Here is a 21,963-nt window from a genome sequence, read left to right as displayed (position 1 = left end):
GGAAGGCGGGCCCAGCAGGAGTCAGGCGCTCTGGGGCAGAATGCATGGGCTTTGAGGACCCGGAAAGAGTCAGATGCTTACACCCAACTCCTCCTTGGTGGTGCGGAAGGAATGGGTATCATGTCATTGACATCTGCCCTGCCCGGCCCTCAAAAAGGAAACGGTGGGGGGTGGGGCGACTTGGTGGCTCAATCACTCAAGTGTCCAACTTTGGCTCAGGTCATGATCTCAGGATTTGTGAGTTTGAGCCCCACGTCGGGCTCTGTGCTGACAGCTCAGAGCCTGGAGCCTGCTTTGGATTCTGTGTCTCCCTCTCTCTCTGCCCCTCTCTCAATTGTGCTCTGTCTCTCTCTCACTCAAAAATAAACATTGCATCAAAATAAAAGATAAAAACAGAAAACACTGAGAGGAATATGGGCCATTATAAGACTCACACCCACAACAGCTCCCACCTGGATTGGTGCTACCAGGTAGCACCAATGACGTAGCTGGTACGTGGGAAAATCCACATCATGTGGATTAATGCAGGGTGTCCGCACTGTTCTACCCAAGACACTGCTGACCCCTCATCCATGTCTTGCAATCACGAATCAGCCATGTCCTGGGGGCTGATAGCTGCCCTGCTGATCACCACACACCACGGTGAGTAGGAAGTGCCACGTGCTTGCGAGGATCTATTGACGAGTGACCACAACTGTCACCAGATCTGGAGGAAGCTTGTGGCCACCACCCCAGAAGGAACCAGCGAGACATGTGCAGTCAATACAATTCAAACAGTCACTTATCTTCTGCCCCGTATTACTGTAGATTCTACCTGTTCGTGACCGTGTATACAGGGGTCACACTGTGTACATCAACACAGAATGACCGTAGGTCCTCCTGGAAGCAGATAATGACAGAGATACAGAACTGTGATGGGTTTATTAGGGGAAACGAGGAAAAACAAAATAGAGGGGACAGGAATGGTCAGGGAAAGAATTCAGTCAAATACGCATATCAGACAACTTTTCTAAATATATCACATCACCACAGCCAGTGGTCACAGTTCAGGGTCCTCTTCAAATTTCACATTCTCCTGTAAGGCAAAGAGATTTTGGGTTATTGCAATGGGATCTTGTGTTCTCCTCTATGTATTTTGTGTTCAACAATATATCTGTGGCCTTGGATGAACACTTAATTGTGTGACTGCATCTGTGTGTCTACCTCTAAGGGATTAGGACTGTCTTCAAATCTTAGATATAGATCCCTGAATGTACACACTATCACAGTTATCTTTTTCTTTTTCATAAAGTAGGACCTGAATTTTAAAAGAAAAAACACAGGGGTCTTTGCCATATTTTTTGAAACACGGATTGCCAACCTCTCAGCCTCGGGCATTACACTCTTAGTTTCATGAAATTGAATGAACATCTATTGAGGACCTTCTGTGTGGAGATACATTCATTTCCACCCTGAGAAGGGTGAGTGTCCACTCCTCCCATACATTTTACAAATTCCTTAAGTGCTTCTCACCTCTTCATCGTACTGACCTCAGAAACCAACATTGTCCCTGTTTCTCAGATTACAAACCTGAGGCTCTGAGATGACCGCCGAGAGCTGGTGTTAGAGCTGACACAGCAGGAACACAGGCAAAACCTCAGGAGATTGCGAGGGAACTTTCGGAGACGCAAACCTGCAGGCAGGGTGGTGACAGCAGACGCAGGGGTGTGGTGACCAGAGTTCAGCAGGGGCGGCTCCTCCTCACCCCTGAGTTCCCCACCAAGAGTCTGACTCAGGCTGAAGGCCAAGGAAGCGGCACAGCTGATCTACAACCTGCCTTCACATTTAGTCTCACTGAGACACACTAACTTAGGCAGACAAGCGTTTCCTAAGACTAAGTTTAACTTCCCAAGTCTCCCAGAACATTCTTCATACACGTCCAGACCCTTCAGAAAACCAAGGGAAACAACAAAATTTATTTAGATTATGAACTAGGTGCACTGTGGTGACGTTGACATTTCAGAGATGATGACTGCATTCTACATTGTGGTTGAACCCGTGCAGCAGTCCTTTGCAGACTTCACACTGTCCTCATGCTCCCTTCCCAGTGTGTGGGCCCTGCCAGAAATGGCCTCCAAGTCCATCCTACTGACCCCAACGCCCTCCCCTCTGCACCTCCTCAAACTCTGCTTACCGTGCTCAACTTCCCTTCTATTCCTGCGTGATTCAAGTTTCCCCCAGTTTCGCACTGGATCCTTCACTGGTATTTCCACTCTGGTGACCACAAGGTCTGTGTCATATAATGCATGTGCCCCCTTTCAGACGGGACACCTGAGGCACCTACACTTAGGGGTGCATCTCATCCTTCACGGAGCTCAAAGCATTGTGTCTTTCAGACAGGCACCAGTACTCCTGATACATCTGCCTTTGTGTAAAACTCCTCTTTCTTGTAGACAAGAGAAACCTACAGCTGACCTCATTACAGGGAAATGACACAGCCCATTGTACACTATGTCCTGAGAAACTTGAGATATGTGACACTGTCCCCAGGCAGGTTTGCAGTTGAATTGCCAAGCCCTCACAAGCATCCCTACATCATTCCCACCAAGTCTTTCACCAAGAAGACGAATACGCTTTATCGGTCACTCATCCAGTTCAGGTCATCTTACCAAATTTAGTACGTGGAGGAGCTGGTGGAGGAGGTGGCCCATGGCCCGTGACTGGTGGTGAAGGGTGGTCCGTGGGGGACAGCCTGCAAGGCGATCCTGGGGAAGGACCAGGCCCTCTTGCATTCATAATGGCCTGCAGAACAGAAAAGAAAGCTATGTTCGTAGGACAGAGCAAAGCACCAACACCAGCAAAAAGTGGCAACAACCCAAAGAAGCAGTGCTCATCTCCTGCCAGCTTCCCCACCACCAGGTTCCAAGAGGGCAGCATCAGCGCCAAAATCTCTACCCATACTTTGGGTTCCACTTATAGCTTTGGGGGTGGGGAACGGACGCTATGGGGACAAACCAGTGTTCCCACATGTGTGCAAATGTAGAACAGCAAGCTCGTGTCCGAGAGGATTTATGGAAGGAGTACCAAATTAATAAAATAGCATATTCCTGATAGGAAGGCATTTAAGTCCAGAATCGCCTTCCACCCCGCCTCCGCCTCCACCACAGAGGCTGCTTATTTGTATGTGAAGAACTACAGATTGAGAAGGAATGACAATCCCAGGCTCCACACATGGAATCATAGCCCTCGTGGCTCAAAGCTCTGCCTCTAAGCCCCCGCCTGTGCCCGATCTGCTTCTCTCCCGACAATGAGGTCTTCTCCTCTCTGCAAGTGCTATCCATGGGCACAGAGACATGTTCGGGGATGGGGATCCTGAGGTCATGCAGAGAACCTCGAAAAGCATGTTCTTAGAGAAACATGTTACCTATACATGTTAGGTAGGCTTAGCTAATTTATTTTCATTCAGCGGTACTTCTCAGTTAAATACAGTACAACTCGCAGGGTACTTTTGTTCTCTAAAAGATGAGCTGAAATTCTAAATAACAGAATTAACACAAATACACTTTCGTTTCTGCTGTACATCTCCATGTTTCACCTGTAACAGTGACACAGGACACAAGAGAACGTGCTCATGTGAACACAAAGGACACAGTGGAGAATTACAATGCAGGTAATTACGGATTGTCTCTCTTCACCACGCATGTAGCAATGCGTGTTTTCTAGGACAAATATGTCACCTCTCGTAGTTCAGAATATGTATACCCAGGGCACACCTGAAGGGATTCCAGACAGCACGGTTACAAAAAAAAAAAAAAAAAAAAGGCTGAATGTTGATGGGTATTACATATACTTTGTCTAAGACCACTCTAAATGACACATACAAAAATATAAGTTGGAGTGAAGGCAGTTTGCATTTTCAAAACATAAGGATAACTGCCGATTTTCTGAACACATTAATCCCCTAGAAAGAAACTGAACAGGAAGAAACAGCAAGAGCAATGATTCCACACTGAGGAGGTCCAGAAAAAATAAGTCATGCCAAAAGACTTCCAGGTGGAGTGTGGTCTCTCCCTCCCTGGGTTATTTCCAGGTATATACAAGAAAAGCCCTTGGGTGCTCAGCCCTAGGCACGATTGGTTCTAAACCTTCCACAAGGAGTTGACAGGCAGAAAGGAGAGAACCCCATAGACACTTGGGTTAAGGCTGTGCATTTGGAAAATGAGAACAAGCAGACATATCATACAACACACAAAACAGACACAAAGCCAGGAGAGAGCGCTGAACAGAAAAAGGAGGGTTTTGCCAAAGAGTTACAACTGAAAATGTCCACAGCATTTACCTTGTCCTTCGTGGTCCTTTTGGTAGAGTCAGTGTTGTTGTTACTCACAGGAGCAACATGTGGATCCGCAAAAGGCCCTAGAAGGGATGGAGGTTTATTCTGATTTGAGTAGATTGTGCAGAGATTAAAAAAAACAAAACATGGGGCGCCTTGGTGGCTCAGTCGGTTGAGTGTCCGACTTCAGCTCAGGTCACGATCTCACAGTCCGTGAGTTTGAACCCCGTGTCAGGCTCTGGGCTGATGGCCCAGAGCCTGGAGCCTGCTTCCGATTCTGTGTCTCCCTCTCTCTCTGCTCCTCCCCCGTTCATGCTCTGTCTCTCTCTGTCTCAAAAATAAATAAACGTTAAGAAAAAATTAAAACAAAACAAAAACACAAAAACAAAAAAAACCCCAAAAAACAAAAACCACTCTCCTCATTCCTCAAGCAACTTAAACTCTTTGGCTCAGTTCGATCCCAAATCACATGCACAGGGTATCCTACATGCTTCAGGTGATCCCAAGGTAAAGGGAGAGCCATTCTTTAAACTCTGATGAAGCCCCATAAAAGCCCTGGTTCAGGTGTTTTCAGAACTCCTCAAACAACTGTGGATGAGTGGGGGCACAACTGGATGGATATACGTTAGGCTGCACCTCATGCCTCCCACCGCCCAGCACATGGACTGTGTATGGCACACATCTGCTGAAGCGCTATGCCTGCTTTTCTGCATACAGCCCCATTCCATCTCCACAAGAGACACCTGTACCAACACAAAGTGGGGGAAATGACCCAAGGATGATAAGTCAATCATGAGAAACTCAAGGAATGTGGTGATGATGGCAGGTATTTTCCTTGCGTTTCAATGGTCTGTGGTACCACCTCTGCACCTTGTACAAGACTCAACAACGGGGCGCCTGGGTGGCTCAGTCGGTTAAACATCCGACTCCGGTTCAGGTCATGATCTCACAGTGCGTGAGTTCCAGCCCCACGTCGGGCTCTGTGTTGACAGCTCAGAGCCTGGAACCTGCTTCAGATTCTGTGTCTCCCTCTCTCTGACCCTCCCCCATTCATGCTCTGTCTCTGTCTGTCTCAAAAATAAATAAACATTAACAAATTTCTTTAAAAAAGTCTCAACAACAACAAAAATTAGATGAAGGTTCTTAGCAAGCCAACTCATACTGCCCAGATCATCTTACCAAGTGGTGCAGGTGGAGGGGTTCGGGATGGTCCCGAACCTGGTACAGGAGGTGGATGTGCCCAGATCAAAGGGAGGCCTCTATAGTAGGGTGGGCAGAATCTTCCAGTTGATGGAGGAGGTCGCCACGGATCCACACTGCCCTGCAGAACAGAAGTGACAGCTATGTGCAGATGCCACACAAGAGAACCAATCCGCAAAGCAGATGAAACCCATAGAAGTACGGGTCAGCACCTGCCCCCTTCTCTGCCACCAGGATCCAAGAGAGTAGAATCAGTACCTGAAAACTCTGTCCCTGCCACTGGGTACCACCTACAGCTTAGGCAACTAAACGCATGCGGTTAAACTACTGTCACCACATGTCCCTGCCCAGGTCTGAGAATTTAGAACAAAATGATCCCATCTTACAGGATTAAATAAGTAATTCCAAACTAATGAAGCAGCATATTCCAGACAGGCGGACATCCATGTCCAGGATCACTTTGCATCCCTCCACTACAGTGACGGCAAAAGCTCTGTTTTTGGCTTATTCCGAACACAGAAAAATGGACTGCAAATACACAGTTCATTCTCTGCACATGAAATCACAGCTACTCTTGGGGACAAGTTCTGCCTGCCGGCCCCACACTTGGCCCCCTCTGCTTCCCTCGCTGAGAAAGAGGTCTTCCTACTTTCTGCAAGTGCTGTCAAAGGCCAAGAAACCACTCGGGAGTTGGGGATGCCTGGAGTCTTGTAGGGGACCTGAGGAAATGTTTGCTGTGAGGAACATATTACACATCAATGAGTACTAGGCCCCCAAGTGTTCACCTGAATTCATAAGGAATTCTGATTTTGTGTACACTACAAGACACAGAGTAATACATCCTATGGGAAAAAAGAGGCAGACATTCATGAAACAGAATTAATGCAAATGTGTTTTGACTTTGGTATACATTTCCAGGGATGGGTCATGAGCGATGGTATCAGCTCTAACACTGACTGGAGACACAAGAGAACCTGCTCATATGAATAAAACTGAAGGACCTTGTGTTCAGAATACTTTTACCTAAGATACTGCTTGAAAGGATTCCAAACAGTTCATTTACCCATGAAGACGTGAAGGTGGTGAGTTATGACAATGACTTTGTCTAAAACCATCATAAATTGTACAAGGCACACAATATAAAGATGGAGGGAAGTCTTTTCATGTTTACAATGAACAGACAGTCTTCACACATGAATAGTGTGACCAGAAAGAGGAAAATAACAACAACACTGATCCCACAGAGAGGTAGTGTGTTAGGAGTCAACAAGCTTAGAGACTTTGGTATAGAGTGCAGTGTATCTTCCTGTTGTTGTTATTTTGAACACAAGGGAAAAGCCATAAGGTGGTCAACTTCTAAGTTCCTTTGGCTACTAAACTGACCAGAAAAAAGATGACAGGCTGAAAAGAAAGCAGCCTGTAGACTCTTGGGTTAAGGCTGTGCATTTGGAGAATATAAACAGGCAGACATATCACACAACACAGAAAACAGGGATAAGGCCGCAGAGCATGCTGTTCCGCAAATGAGGGTTTCCTGACAGACTTACAACTGAAAATGGCCCCAGCATTTACCTTGTCCGTCTCGGCATTGTTGGTAGACTGCTTGTAGTTGTGACTCATGGGAGTGACATCAGCTTCGGCTAAAGGCTCTGAAATGGATAGAGGTTTACTCTGATTTTAGTAGACTGTGAAGAATTCACACAAAGACCACATTTTGTGACGTGTTAAACTCTTGCCCACACTCAGGACCAGGAGGAGAGGCAGAGAGTAACCCACAAGCCTCAGTTGACCCCAGTGATGAGGGGGAGATCCATCCCATCATATCTTAATGAAGAAACCATAGGGTCCTGGCTCATGTTCTTCATAATTAGTCAAATAACTTTCAACAGGGCAGCTCAAAGAGAAATCAGGAAATCGTCACCAAAACAGCCATTTCTCAATACACATGAGGGGTAAACTCAGCATCTCATTTCAGATAAAAATTAAAATGAGAGCGTCAGTTGGTGGATAACATCAAAAAACCCTCCACAGAAGAGCATGGGTGTGTTTCTTCTGACTCCAGGCAAATTGTTCAGTCTTTCAGCTTATCTATAAGCTGCCTTCCACATGGGAGCCGGTATTATGTAACTATTTCTGAATGGAACTGAACTTGACTGGTATTATATTAATGAGTAAAGGAAAACTATGGGTGTTTAGCAGTGAAGCCGCAGAGTTGCACTGATAACATCAGAGGACGAAGCTATTTGGAGCTTGGATTCAGGAATGTAGGTCTACAGTTCACAACAATAAAAAGAAAGGAACATTAAAAATAGTCAATAAATGACCTTCTCCTCAAATAAACTAAAGTCTTCACATTGAGTCCGGGTGGGAAGAAGGATGAGGCCCCTGTCCTGTCATCCTTTCCAAGCTCTTCAGAGAGGGGGATGCTAGAGGAGGTGGGAGGGTCACAGTCAGAGGAGGGGCATGAGCTCCACCAGTCACAGAGACAAGTACCTCACTGCCTGTAGTACCAGAGGAGAACACCCTTCTGTCACCCCTTCAGACCACCTGCTGTCCTTAGTGTTTGCTCTTCTGTCCAGGACACACGATGATCACCCACAGGAAAAGGCTTTGCCGCAGAAATTAGGCTGCTGCACATCACCACATGCCTTTTACCTCTCCTCGCAGGGTTCTGCATCTCTGGACTTCCAGGCATTGGTCTCCGCCTCCTGTATCCGTCAAGCAGCCTCTTTCCTTCCATCACATCCAGTCTTGGATACAGAAAAAGAATGGACTTCTATCAGCGTTGCAACGCCACGTCCTCTGACTAGACACTAAACAGCACCGCTGTCATCCCTCAAAACACCCATAAAAACTCATGTCACGCTCCCACACCTGTGTTTCAAGCGGGCGACCTCTCGGCTCTGCTCCGCCATTTTCCTCTCCGAGATCCGAGTCTTGATCTAGGGGAGAAAAACATATCCACCTTCAGTCGTGCCAGACTGGGAACGAAAGAGAGAGAGGAGGAAAAAAGAAAACACTTACCCAGTTGTCCCGAGCATTACGCTTATAAACTGCGACCTGAAAAATCAACAATAAAAAGTCCGTGTTTAGGAATTCCAAGGGCCACTACACTCAACCACATGAGGTACTAAGGGTTCACTATGTCAGGCAGAACTCACGTTACCTGGTGTGTGAAGGTGCGTTCTGCCTTCTGCAGCTGTTCTCGTGTTTGTTCAATTTGCTGTCTGTGAGATACAATTGTTTTCGTCAAATAAGGCCTAATAGTAGGTAGGATTATAAATAATCTGCTCATGTTCCCGTCATCCTCATATCTTCCCCCAATACAATTTATCCTTTCACATGAAACACTTTTCACACAATTCTAAATGTACAGAACCAAAGCTATTGTTCCATCCTCTCCTTACTCATTATTCCATGCCCGTAGGGTTCAGAGGTCATAGAATTCTTTTCCATTTGCAATCTTGCCCTAATTCATCATGTGACAAGTGACTTTCATCATAAAGCCAACATAAAGTTCTATTCTGCTTTCACTTGTGTACTCACCAGGTTTCCTAGGGTTGCAAAGGCCAGGACCATCAGATGGTACTACCTTGTTGATGGATATGATTTCATCCTATGGCACACTGCTTTCCTATAGATTATGACAACTGACACCACCCCTCAGGAACGTTGGCATGGATGAAGTTTCTACATGGGCAGGTCAATGCCGGAGACCCAGAAATGTTTAGTAGCTTACTTGTTTTGTTCTTTCTAATACTTATCTTTTCCTATCTGTTAATTCTCTACGGATATGTCCTCTGAATTTGTGTTTGTATTACTATATTCATGGAGTCTACCCATTGTACAAAGGTTAGAACTAAGAAACAAACAGGGGTTTCATGAGCCGCTGCTAATTAGTATCTGAACTCACTTGCACTTGTGTATGTCCCTTGTAGCTATTTTCAGATTTTCCTCTGCAGTTGCCATCTGATTCTTCATTGCCACTAGTTCACAGTTTGTCATATCCAGATTCCTAAGATGGGAAAGATATATACATAGTCCAGTAGCCAAGGTCCAGAAATTCTGCCTTTTTCCTTCTCAGCTCTCTTAAAGCCTAGACTCAAATATCCCTATCCCCTCCCCCAACGATGCACAGACTGACAACACAGTCAGAGAAATGAAGACCCCATTTAATGTTAAAGAAAATTCAACCTCCGTCTGCTGCCAAGTCGCCTACAATCAGAGCCGCCTTTCTAGTCCTCTGCTTCTACTCCTTCATCGTCAAGTCATCAAATAACATTGCACCTTGTGCCTTCCCAGAGTTGGTCTTTTGTTTGTGATGGAGAAGGCCTATTTCAGGTCAGTGTGAAAACCTGTGCCTGACCAACTGTACCCATTAGGATGAGGCAGGGGATCATCATTGCCTTACACCTCCATGGGGCAGTGCACTGAATCTCAGTCCAGAAGTTGTACCCTGACACAGACACTGAGTATGAAAGACAGCCTTCCAGGATATGGCTTCACCAGCATTGCAAATCACTCCCATACACCACTAAGGTTCAGGAGTGCAACCCCTGCCCACTCTTTCAAAGATCCTGGTGGAGGGAAAGGCCAATCTTAGAGTGGCAATATATGCTGAAATATAACATGGTGTGAACTGTCCCACAGTCAGGCTGTTATCTTCAGGAAACAGATTTCAGATGGAAAACTATCACCTTCATGGAGTCAGTCTACTTTAACAAGACTCAGTTCATTGACAGTGAAGGCAGCAAAGGGAAATGCTTAGAAAGGCTGGTTTGCTGTGTTGCCCTCAGACTATTTTGTCCATGGTGTTGCTTTAAAGGGTTTCAACTTGGCACCGGATGTACTCAAGAATCACATGCAAAACTGAAAGACTGTTAGTAGTGGACACAAAAGCACTAGACAGAGAAAGGTACATGCATTTCCTTCTGGCCTCTCAGGTAGTCCTTCAGCAAATGTTTTCTGGGGTGGCTGTAATGTAGAGGCTCTGTTGTAAGGGGGCGAAGATAGAAAGGTGGTCAGGGTGCTCTACCTGCTCCCACAAAGAGCTTACAAATTAACAAAAACAACATGCCAGTGAGACAGAGCAGGCTCCACCCCGGGTGTGGAAAGGACTAACAGAAGCTGAGCCTCCAGGGAAGACAAGGAAGCATTTCCTTTTCAATGTGAATGAGGGGCTCTAAAGGCCCTCCTCCTGAGAACAAAAGGAAATACTGGACCAAAGAAGAAACATGCACCTGGTGCACCAAATTTCTAATGAACCCATGAAGACACACTTCATACGAGTCTCACTTGCAGACTGGATGAAGAGATGCAGTACTGATGCCATCCCAACCCACAGTCTAGAAAGAAACTCCCATGGTTTCTGCAGCAAGGTAAGTCAATGTTTTCCCTAAATATTTTTGACCCAAGTCCGGTGCTGAACAAAGATCACCTAGTTCTGGCTGATAAGACAATGGGATGGGATTGAAACCTATAGGCCAATGTAAATGGATCCAGAGGGGAGCCTGTTATCAGTGTGCTTAATGCCAGGATCTTCCCTCTTCTACCCCAAGTACATGACACAAGAATGTGTGACAAGCACTAAGGACAGAAAGGAAAATGCAGGTTATAGGAAGCAAGGTAGGAAGGGCAGCACAATTCTCCTGAATGCATTTGGCAAAAATACTCTGGATCCAATTCTAGAAGAAATATATTTATCTATAGCGGCCACCACATTCATTCATACAACAGTACTCAGGACCATTATCACATGAACGTCTTACTTTGCTGTAGCCATTTTTCTTTTTTCATAGGATTTATCAAGGACGTCTCTGCTCTCCTTCAGCCTTTTGGCTGTTTCTTCCCTGATTGCTTTAATAGAACTCACAGCATTACGAAGGTCTTCCATGGCTTTTATCCTTGCTGTAAAAAAAAATGGTTATTTTGTGCATGTGCATATGACCTGAGACTTGGTTTTGGGGTGACAGGAAAAGGGCAACTAGTGTGAAGGCAAGAAGGCATTCTTTCCCTTCCCAATGCAAAGTCATTGCCACCATATGGGGATTTCTCCCCAACAGACAACATACCTTCCAGTGCACGTTTATTGGACCTCCAGGCTCTCAGTTCCTCCAACTGACCGTTTGCATCTTCTGACTTTAGGACAGATATGAGAAAATACATTCAAGAAATAAGGATCGCACAACAATGTGAGTGCAAAGGACTCAGCATGGCTACAAAGAAAGATCCTGGGGCATAAATACAACAATGAGAAGGCAAAGAACATGGAAAATAGTTCCAGTCAAAGGGCTCACAAATGGCTTTCTTAGGAGAATATTCCTCTATGCACACTGAACATTGTTGAGCATTAAGAGAAGAAGGCAGTATACAATTTGCTATTGCCCTTCATCTCTCAACTATCTTGGGGGATTTTCTCCATATCTTGGAGGGCAGGTCTGAATGATGTGGTAATGACCTAGTTGTGAAAATAAAAGATACTTCCTAGTCCTTGAAATAGCAAACTCCTCATCGTGGTCCTAGTGACATGGCAGCTGTGCAGATGGAGGTTTGTCTCCCAGAGGCCCACTCTCTACTATGGTAAACAGCAAGCAAATATGCTATGCTCACCTCACCCAATGAACAAAAAGCCTCCAAAGTCAAATGACAGTAAAAGCAGCCAACTCTTAGCACTTCCTGATTCTTAACATTCCTCTCTCTCTCTCTTTCTGATTGCAAGGTAACATGTGCACTTTGAAGGGTGTCATTTAAAATTTTATTGAAGTGCTCAACTTTTCTGATGTTCTCCTTCAACAGAACATGTTGAATGAGTCATAACAATTCCTTAATTTTACTTGTGTTTTTAGAACGCAATCCAGGCAAAGAAAGGATTCTTACTTTCAACTTCAGAGCTTCAGCAGAGTGAATGTTACTTTCTCTCTTAGCTTCTTGAAGATGTATCTTTAATTCATTGATGTATATACAAAACATATGAAAAAGGAATCAGAATTCAAAAATAGCATCGTGGTAGATAAGCCTATGTCTGATGTGTGACTCCTTTCACAAATAAAAAGGTAGTTTTTTATTACATTTGTGAAGCGTGTCTTGAATTGGAAGTATTCATAGAACACATGAAATAGGTCAGTAGGATGAACTACAAGAGGTAAAACTAATCAAAATGAAGTCACAAGAAATATTTGAAAGGGCAATGCTACCTTCTGTTCCCACGTGGATATTGCTTCAGCCAGCTCTGTGTTTTCTTTCTCCAACGTGTTGATCTTTGCAGTTTTTTGCTGTAAATTAACTAAAAGGGGATAAAACAGTTTTTAAGGTTGTTACCAAACCAGTGACATCGAATAATCCCACTGTATTAGCAGCACAGACACATGATCTGACACATGGGTGTAACTAACTTTTTAGCTTTCTCATTGTGCCTGAAGAAAGCAAGTTTCAGCAGCATTTTAAACCCAAGAAACCTCATTTCACTGACATTCCTATACGTGTAAGCTCTAGAACACCGACTCCTCTAACAGACACAAAGTGCAAACTCCTCTCACATTGGCCCAATGTGAGAGCTCTCCTGCCCTGAGGTCACCCTTCTCATCACCACCACCGCTGCATTTACACTGATGAACACCAACCAGTCTTTGAGGGCTTGTTAAGTGTCAGGTAGCCACCTTGCCTCTCAACAGACAGCACCACAGAATCAACACAGTCCATGGGGTCCGTGCAGAATAGATTGCCCCCCATTTGCATCAAGTTCACTTTTCCCCTGGCATGAGTGGCTCCCTCCACCTCAGACTCAAAACCTTGGTTTAACCCTCTCCTGTGACACACACCCTGCCTGGCAATACCTGGCTTCTTCTCTAAGCTTAGGCTTCTTGACAGACTCAAAGAGGGTTTTCTCATCTTCACATCTCACCAAAAGCCAGGTCATGGCAAAGTACTCACTCCACACCTCAGGCTCATATCATCACTTCTGTCCTAATCATTTCTAGGCAAAATTACACTCATTCTGTTCTCCTTCCTCCTGTGGTGTTTTCCTCCCCTGGTCTCTTGTCTTAAGAGAGGCCAATCCCTCCACATTGTCACTTAGCCTCTAACAGGAAAGAGAAAGATTTTCAAGAGTTAACAAATCAAGTAGACATCAGAAGTCACCATATTTATCCTTAGTTAAAAAATGAAAACCCACACCAAACACGAGTAATGAAAAAACATTACAAAGACTACTCAAACCTAAAATCTTACCTGGATATACTGGAGGCTCTGTCTGAGAGAGGAAGAAACAAAATTAAGTTTGAGGTCAAAACATAGTAATAGTAAAAACTTATTCTTCCTGATAAAATACTGAAAGGTCATCCAATGAAATCACAATGATCATTTTGTTCAGCATAATGAATTCATAACGTTAATATAATAAAAAAGTAGAATTTCATATTTAGTTCATGATTCTTTATAAACCATTTCTGATAAAAGCATAACGATTCAGAGCTTATTTTGACCAAAAGATAGATTTACATTATATTAAATAAATATCAAAATATTCAATTCTGTCAGTGCATAATGCGGACAGTTTTACAAATACGTAAATAAAATATTTGTCTGATTTTTTTTCTCTTGTAGTCAAACCCAACATCCACACTGAAGTCCAGAACCCAGGATCATTTGAAATGCCAAAAAAAGAAAAAAAGAAAGAGAGAGACAGAGAGAAAGGGAGAGAGGAAGAAAGAGACAGAGAGAGAGAGAGAGAGATGGAGGGGGACGGTAGGGGGGTGAGAAGGAAAGGGAAGGGATGGGAAGGAGGAAGGAAGCGGCAAGGAAAGAAAAGGAAAACCTTTGTATGAAGACACGCTTCTTTCATTCTCTAGAAAGCTTTCTGAAATGTTACACAGGGTTGGCTGCTTTCCGAATCAATAAACAATTACAACATGTCAGGTGCTATGATTTTCCTAGATCACTAAAAACAGAGGGTCTTCCAAAAACACATCATCAGATGAGAAAGAGAGTGGAACATGGCTAGGGCAAAAGCACAGGCACCAAAAGAAAGGATGGCTAACATTTCAAAAACAAAGCAAAAAGGGCTCCCGTTGAGAAGGTCTAAGAAAAGCAAGAGGAACTGAATTCCTGTAAAGGCACTGGTCTAAGGCAAGGGTTAACAGTTTCCATACTGGAGACTTCTGGGAAAGTGAACCAAAGAGAGAACAGGTATTAGGGAGTAATGGTTGTCTGGGCAAAAGTATAAATAGCCATTTAAAGCCTGACTGCACTAGGATTTCTATTTTCTAGGAGCACTAAAAGCACGTCAACCATGGAAAAAGACATCCTGTGATTGTCTTGTGTCCACTGAAAAGTAACAACCATAAGATAATGACTGTGGGACTGAAGGATGCTTCCCCACTCCCAGCCCCTCACCCTTTGGAAAAGTGCCTTTATAAGCCTGGCACACTACCCTTTTGGGGAGCGATATTCCTCTTTCTCGGTGGCTCCGCTGTATACAACCTATCTCTAATAAACGCCACCTGCTTTGTTTCCCTTTCGATCAGTGTTCATTACTAAGACACTGAGACTGGAGAACCTGGTCTGGGTGGCCCAGTAACACCCAGACCCAAGTCATCCCCTGATGAATTATAGCTCAATAAATTCTAGGCAAGACTCTACTTTAACAAAAGGTAAAGACACATTTTCTTGATCGGTAGGACGTATATCCCTATTTGAAAGTTTTGAATGATGATGTGATGCTGAAGCGAGCCCCAACATCTTGCCAGGATATTGGAATATCATCATGGTATCAAAAAGTGAGTCATAAAAATGTTGTTATAGGAAAGTGTATCTACGGAGGGCAAACAGGAAACCATGGATAGTCCTTTAATGTCACATGTTTCCTTTCCTAAGCAGGGGAAATGGAAAGAGAGATGGCCTTCCAAGTACTTAATATGCATATTTTCTTTTTGAAGGGAAAGATTTCTAAATTGGCAGGAAAAGAGGAAACACAGCCACTTATAAATAAACTCATGCTCTTCTGTTCTTGCTTAGAAGGCCTGCCCTCCAGAGAAACTATTTCTCCAAAGCCTAATGGGGTTTTTCTGAAGACAAGCAATACAGATGAAGGGAAATACTCAACTACAGTGCTCTTCCTCCTTCCTGTCTCATAGGGGAGTAAACTCAGCCTAAAACCTAGGGAAAGACAAAACTTGACACTAAAAGCCTTCACCTCAGTTTTTTTAAACACGGACGTGACCCCAAGCTTCCCCAAAAACTTAACAAGGTACCCTGAAAGGAAAAACCACATCTTTTGAACACAGAATGCAAGCATTAGAATCACACTTCCTATGGCAGAGATGGTGGGATAATCAGGCTGGGAATGTAAAACCGCTCTGATTAATAGGATAATGACTCTAATGGAAGAAGTAGTCAGTATGCAAGAAGAGGTGGTGAATGTGAGCACAGAAACGATAACTCTAGGATCCAAAAGGACTTCTAGAAATCCAAAACATCATAACAGAAATAAGGAATGCCTTTGTTGGATTTATTAACACACACAACACACCTGAGGAAAGACTCAACAAGCAGAAGGAAATGTCAAGTAGAAACACCCAAAACAGAAACGCACACAAAGAAATTAAAAATACAACAGAGAAAATCCAAGACCAGTGTGACAATGACAAAAGGTGTAACATACACAAAATGGGAATACCTACTTATACGTTTGAAGTGCAAATGACTGAGAATTTTCCAAAATTAATGATAGTCATAAACCACAGATTCAGGAAACTCAAAGAATTTCAAGCAGGATAAATACCCCCCTCCAAAAAAACCAAACCAAACCAAAAACAAAACAAAACAAAACAAAAAACACAAGAAACACAAGACTATCCCTAGACATATACTATTCAATCAAGAGAAAATTGAAAACAAAGAATTTTGGAAGAAGCTAAGGGGTAGTGTTGGGGGCTGGAGTTGCAGGGAGATGGAAGAAATAACACCTTACCCAAGAGGAACCAGGACAAAAAATACTCAGAATTCAGAAACCATGCAATCAAGAAGACTGAAATGTTTATACTGTTAAAAGAAAAGAACCCATCCACCTAGAATTCTGTGAACAATTAAATTGTCCTTCAAAACATGTACAAAGTAAGGGAAATTATTGGAGATACTGAGGTCAATAATAAAGGCTGAATTCTCCAAGAAAACATAATCCTTAATGTACATGCATTAACAACAGAGTGCCAAAATACATGAGGCAAAAACTGATACAACTGATAGGAGAAGTAGACATATACATTATTACAGCTGCAAGATTTCAACACCCTCTATCAGTCATTGACAGATTGAGCATAAAGATATTCAAATATAAGAACACAGTTGGACTGAACTGCATCACCAATCACCTAGATCCATGACCATCTGTAGAACACTTTCTACAATAGAAAAATACACATTCTTCTCAAGCTCATCTAGAACATTCACTGACACAGACCATATTCAGGGTCATAAAATACACCTTAACTTGAAGTCAACAAAATCATAGAAAATACGTTCTCAGAACACATATGTAAGCTAGACATCAATAATAGAAAGACAACGGAAAAACTACAAAATATATGAGAGATATTCTCATAGAAGATAGAGAATAGAGATAGACTAGAGAAATTCTAAAAGAAGAGGGTCAAAGAGACATTTCACAGAATTTTAAAAATATGTCCATCTAAATGATAATGAATGTTGGAATTACTACAATTTGTGGGATGCAATGAATGCCGTGCTTAAAGGGAAATTTGAAGTACTGAGTGCATACAAATGGTCTAGTAAAAAATTTGTGCTTACCAAAAAACTTCTGCTTACTTATGCTTAAAAGCCTATCTGTAAGGTATTTGAGTATACTCACAGCAAGGACAACTCTCCAGAGGTAAATAAGACATGCACAAATTGCAACGGTGGCAGTAATAACGGCAAGCTTCCGCAGAGTTCCGAAGACACGAGAGCCAAGAGGGAAATGGTCAGCCAAAATATGGACAAGCTGAAATAATATTTGAGATAATGAGGAATAGCAAAGACATTTATAATATCTGTCACCAAGAATCATTTTTTATAAACCTTCAACCAGCCTCCAGGAAGTTATAAGCACACCTCTCAAAGGCCTCCTCCTGAAGGAGAGGGAGGACAGAAGGCTTACAAAGGAGCAGGGGCAAACCTGTAGGAGTGATGATTGTGTTTACGATCTTACTGTGGTGATGGCTTCATTGTTCCTTACCCTTTTAGTAGACAAGAAGTAAATGACTTCTGTTGTACATATTCACGAAGTACCTAGATAAAATCCCTTGGAACATTTCCAAACATACACCAAAATTTACGGAAGGATGGGAGAAAGTAACAATAAAAATGTACTAGAGATTCAAATGAGGCTGTTATAGAGACAGATGTTTACAGATATGCATATAACTGAGAGATGTGCAGCTGCTCTTATAATAATATGGGATTATTCCAGCAAAAATAAATTCTACATTATTGTTTAGTTTCTAAAAACACTGAGGTTTTCTTTTTTCTAATGTTGATTTATTTTTGAAAGTAGAGACAGCGGGGGAGGAACGAGAGAGAGGGAGACAGAGAATCCAAAGCAGGCTCCACGCTGTTAGCACACAGCCTGATGCTGGGCTCAAACTCACAAACCTGAGCCAAAATCAAGAGTCAGATGCTTAACTGACTGAACCACCCAGGCTCCCCATAAGGTTTTACGTTCAAGGTTTACTTTGAATCTGAATCACAGCCCAAATTGTCAGACTTCTGAATTAAATAAAGATTTGCATAATCAGGTGATCTTGTCTATTTTGATGAAATCTATGAGGTTTTAAGTTACTTGAACACACATCTCCAAATAGCCAATACAATAAATTCAAGTTCCCATTTCATAGTGTTGCACCTAAACCAATCAATAACAACTATGGAAATTACTTTCTAAATAACACAAAAGTCCTGTGTATGGTCACCAAAACAACAGAACACATATCATTTTACTAAAACTAGACTTACCAGTCCTTTAGGAGAAAATACACTCACAATGCAATTCATACTAACTCACATACCAAACTTTAATTTTGTGCCAATAAACCTCTCTAGAAAGTAGCCTCCAAAAGGTGTACCATTTGTATCTTCAGCTCTCAGAACTGAGGTCACTAAATCGCGTCCCGGTGGGAAATGTACACTGTCTTTGAGTGGCCAGTGTCTGCAAGAGACCAGGGGCCGTCAGCACAGTGATCATGGGGATCAAAAGACAGAGGCCATCTTGACATGAATGGTAAACATCCTAAGTCCTGGGCACTCTTGATACCTCTGCCAGCTATCTGTATGCTGATTTGATTAGTTACCGTTAACTAGATTCGATCCAAGGGAGCCAGTAACACTTGGTTCCCACAGACAATGGTCATGACCAGGTGGAGGTAGGAAATGCAAGACAAGTTAGTTTGTGCAAGAATTCAGAAATGAGGGAGGGAGAGAGAGCTGAACTGATCGATGAGATGCAGCCTAGGTAGAAGGGGGAAATTGCAATAAACAGAACCAAGAAATTTCCTCCTTCGTAGACTCAAAAGAGACAGAATAGATTCTGTTGTGCCTGGAGGTATTCATGTGAGAGGATTCTGCCTCAATTTAGGTTGTTCCTGACTTGGGACCTTGCAGATCCCTCTCTAAGAATCTGGTGCATGCCAATATCAAGAAATCTACTTTTCTCTATGGGTGTCCCCTGTGTCTCTGTCTCAGGCTCTTGGGAGTACAGGTTTTGCTTTTTAATGATAGAATGAAACATTCACACTGGCAACCAGGGATTTCTTTATAGTTGGACAATCCTAAGGACATTCAAGACCCTTTTTGCTTTGGGTAAATCAACACTCTGCACATAGTTGGCTAAAGAAAGGACAAGAATGCATTCACTTCCTGATCACATCACTCCTAGTGACTTTCTTATTATAAATGTCCAAGCAGGCTGAGGCCACTTCATGTACGCTGAGCTTGTCAGCTACCTGGTTGGACACAGAGTCCTTGGGGGCAGCCTCTAAGACCAGAGGGAGAGGGCTGATGCACAAGTTCCCCAAAGCGAACAAACCAGGAAGCACAGAGCACCAACGACATTTCACTTTCCAACACCAACACTTCGGACACCACGGTTCCCAGGGCTACCAAACTTCACAAATGTGAACAACGTGCTGATAGGAAAACTAACTACGTATAAGAGGGACTCTAAACTTACAAAGCTTGAAGAAGAATCTTGACAGGCCTTCCAGGAGCCATCTAATAGTATAAAATACTATTAATACTATTAAATGGCTCTTATTCAGTAGAGTTTCTGACATTTTTTAAAATGATTTTAAGGAAGTATAACTCAAACATCATACGAGCCCCTTATTTAAGACAAAGATCTCAGTGGCTTTTAGTATCTTCCCATGTCCTTCTTTCTGGACATTATGAAGCTCAGGTTTCCATCCTGTCAACACTACTCTTTTTGGAGCAAGTGGCCCAGACAGGATCCACAACTTCATGTGGACAGGTGTGGCCAGAACCCCTACATGCTGGTGGAGAAACCTTGCCCTGACTTAATGGGTTTTCCAAAAGAACTGAGTTCTCATCAAGGACTCCATGAAAAAGCTGTTTTTTTAACCACAGTCTGAAAAAGATCAATAAATACAAAAGGAAGAAGTCACTGATGTCGGATGTGTACTCACATTTGTGTTGGGGTAACCGGGATACCCGAGTAAGAGCATCCAGAAAAATAGCTTCCGAACCGTCATATTCTGGTCCTTTCAGGGGGCGCCTGGGCACCAGAGAGGAGGTGCAGATGGGGGTGAGGAGGTGGTGGGGGTGGGAGGGGAAGGGACGGGGTGGGAAAGGGGGTGAGGTGGGGGGGTGGGGTTTAAATGGGGATGGGATTGGGGAGGGGGGTGTGGCAGGAGAAGAAGGGGGTCAGGGAGAGTACTCGGATCAGATCAAGTACAAGAAGGGAGGGAGGAGGGTTCAGAGAAGTTAGTAGCTCAGCAGGTCAGTAAATCACTAGATGAGTAGGCCACAAGTAGCCAGTTAAGTAGACTGTCAGTAGCAGGTGGAGCAGACGAAGATCTCTCTTCATCCAAGTCTTCACCTGTTTGAGCATTGCCATAGCAATTCAGACGGTTTATGCTCTCTCTCCACCAATCAGCTGCCTTCGACCCTGATAGCTCACAAAGGACACCCCGCATGACCATGGCTTTTCAAAAGCCCCTTCCATTATGTACATATCTGGGGGCATGTGTGTCCCTATGGGAGTGTCTATGTATGTCTGGGTTTTGTACGTGTATATATTAGTTATGTGTGTGAATTTGCTGCCCCTTGGGTCTTACCGTGTGTGGTGTCTGTGTGTGTGTGTGTGTGTGTGGGTGTGGGTGTGGGTGTGGGTGTGTGTGTTCTCCTGGGGGTGTCACTGGCCGTGTCTGCAGTGTGGGTCTGTGTGTGAATCTGTCCATAAGCCCCATACCTGTGTTCCCAGGTGAGGCTGGGTGTGATCCTGTGCTTGTGGTGTCTGTTTATTTCTTAGTGAGTATGGGTGTCTGTGAACCTCAGAAATGAGCTGCCACAAAGGGGACTCCCCAGGGGCGCCTGGGTGGCGCAGTCGGTTAAGCGTCCGACTTCAGCCAGGTCACGATCTCGCGGTCCGTGAGTTCGAGCCCCGCGTCAGGCTCTGGGCTGATGGCTCGGAGCCTGGAGCCTGTTTCCGATTCTGTGTCTCCCTCTCTCTCTGCCCCTCCCCCGTTCATGCTCTGTCTCTCTCTGTCCCAAAAATAAAATAAACGTTGAAAAAAAGAAATCAAAGGGGACTCCCCAAAGGCGACCCCCAGCAATGGGTGAATATGAGACAATCTATCTCTTCATTAGATTCTGTTGGGAAAACTGTATATCTACATGCAAAAGAATGAAAGTGAACCCTTCCCTTACATGATACACAAAAATCTACTTAAAATGGCTTAAAGACTTAAATGTAACACCTGAAACCATCATACTTCTAGGAAAAATCAAAGAGGAAAGCTCTTTCACTATGCTCTAGGCAATGAGATTTTGGGATTGGCACCAAAAGCATACGCAGTAAAGGAAAAATAAATTTTTATTTTTAATTATAATTATATAATATATATATATATATTTTTTATTTATATATATCTAATATATATATTTATATATATTTATATATATATAATTATATAATTATATATATTTTTTATATATTTATAATATATATATATTTTATATATATATATTTTATGTATTTTATTTTATATATTTTATATATTTTTTTAATTATATATATTTTTTATTTATCTCTATAAATAAATATATATTTTATATATAATATAAATATATTATATATAATAATATGTAAATATAAATATATGTAATGTATATATACATGTGTATATATATATATATAATTATATAATGTATAATATAAATATAAT

General features: G+C 43.0%; 1 protein-coding gene and 1 long non-coding RNA gene across 5 annotated transcripts in view; one reads left to right on the top strand and one right to left on the bottom strand.

Annotated features, from left to right (window-relative positions):
• Positions 1 to 21,963, top strand: part of LOC147571728 (uncharacterized) — a 62,386-nt gene that overhangs the window by 33,643 nt on the left and 6,780 nt on the right. The window lies entirely within an intron of this gene.
• LOC147571729 (transport and Golgi organization protein 1 homolog) lies at positions 903 to 20,346 on the bottom strand. 3 transcript variants are annotated; one of them, XM_086696117.1, is made up of 18 exons: positions 20,203 to 20,346; positions 17,376 to 17,507; positions 13,739 to 13,760; positions 12,706 to 12,794; positions 12,389 to 12,451; positions 11,584 to 11,650; positions 11,281 to 11,419; positions 9,426 to 9,527; positions 8,679 to 8,739; positions 8,537 to 8,572; positions 8,387 to 8,454; positions 8,168 to 8,262; positions 7,085 to 7,161; positions 5,492 to 5,633; positions 4,319 to 4,395; positions 2,649 to 2,781; positions 1,570 to 1,672; positions 903 to 1,075 (listed from the first exon to the last, which is right to left on the bottom strand). In XM_086696117.1, exons 1-18 carry the CDS (start codon positions 20,266 to 20,268, stop codon positions 1,066 to 1,068), a joined length of 1,482 nt encoding a protein of 493 aa, XP_086552243.1. In that variant the 5' UTR covers positions 20,269 to 20,346; the 3' UTR covers positions 903 to 1,065. The 3 variants fall into 3 exon arrangements, with proteins under 3 accessions (XP_086552243.1, XP_086552242.1, XP_086552244.1); XM_086696116.1 differs by lacking the exon at positions 903 to 1,075 and having other exon boundaries at positions 1,433 to 1,672; XM_086696118.1 differs by lacking the exons at positions 903 to 1,075; positions 12,389 to 12,451 and having other exon boundaries at positions 1,435 to 1,672.

The sequence above is a fragment of the Puma concolor genome, unplaced genomic scaffold (genome assembly GCF_028749965.1).
Source record: "Puma concolor isolate L17-30 unplaced genomic scaffold, mPumCon1.1.hap2 unalloc_scaffold_102, whole genome shotgun sequence".
Lineage (NCBI taxonomy): Eukaryota > Metazoa > Chordata > Mammalia > Carnivora > Felidae > Puma > Puma concolor.
Note: the sequence above shows the minus strand (reverse complement) of the source record. Positions and strands in the feature narration are given on the sequence as shown.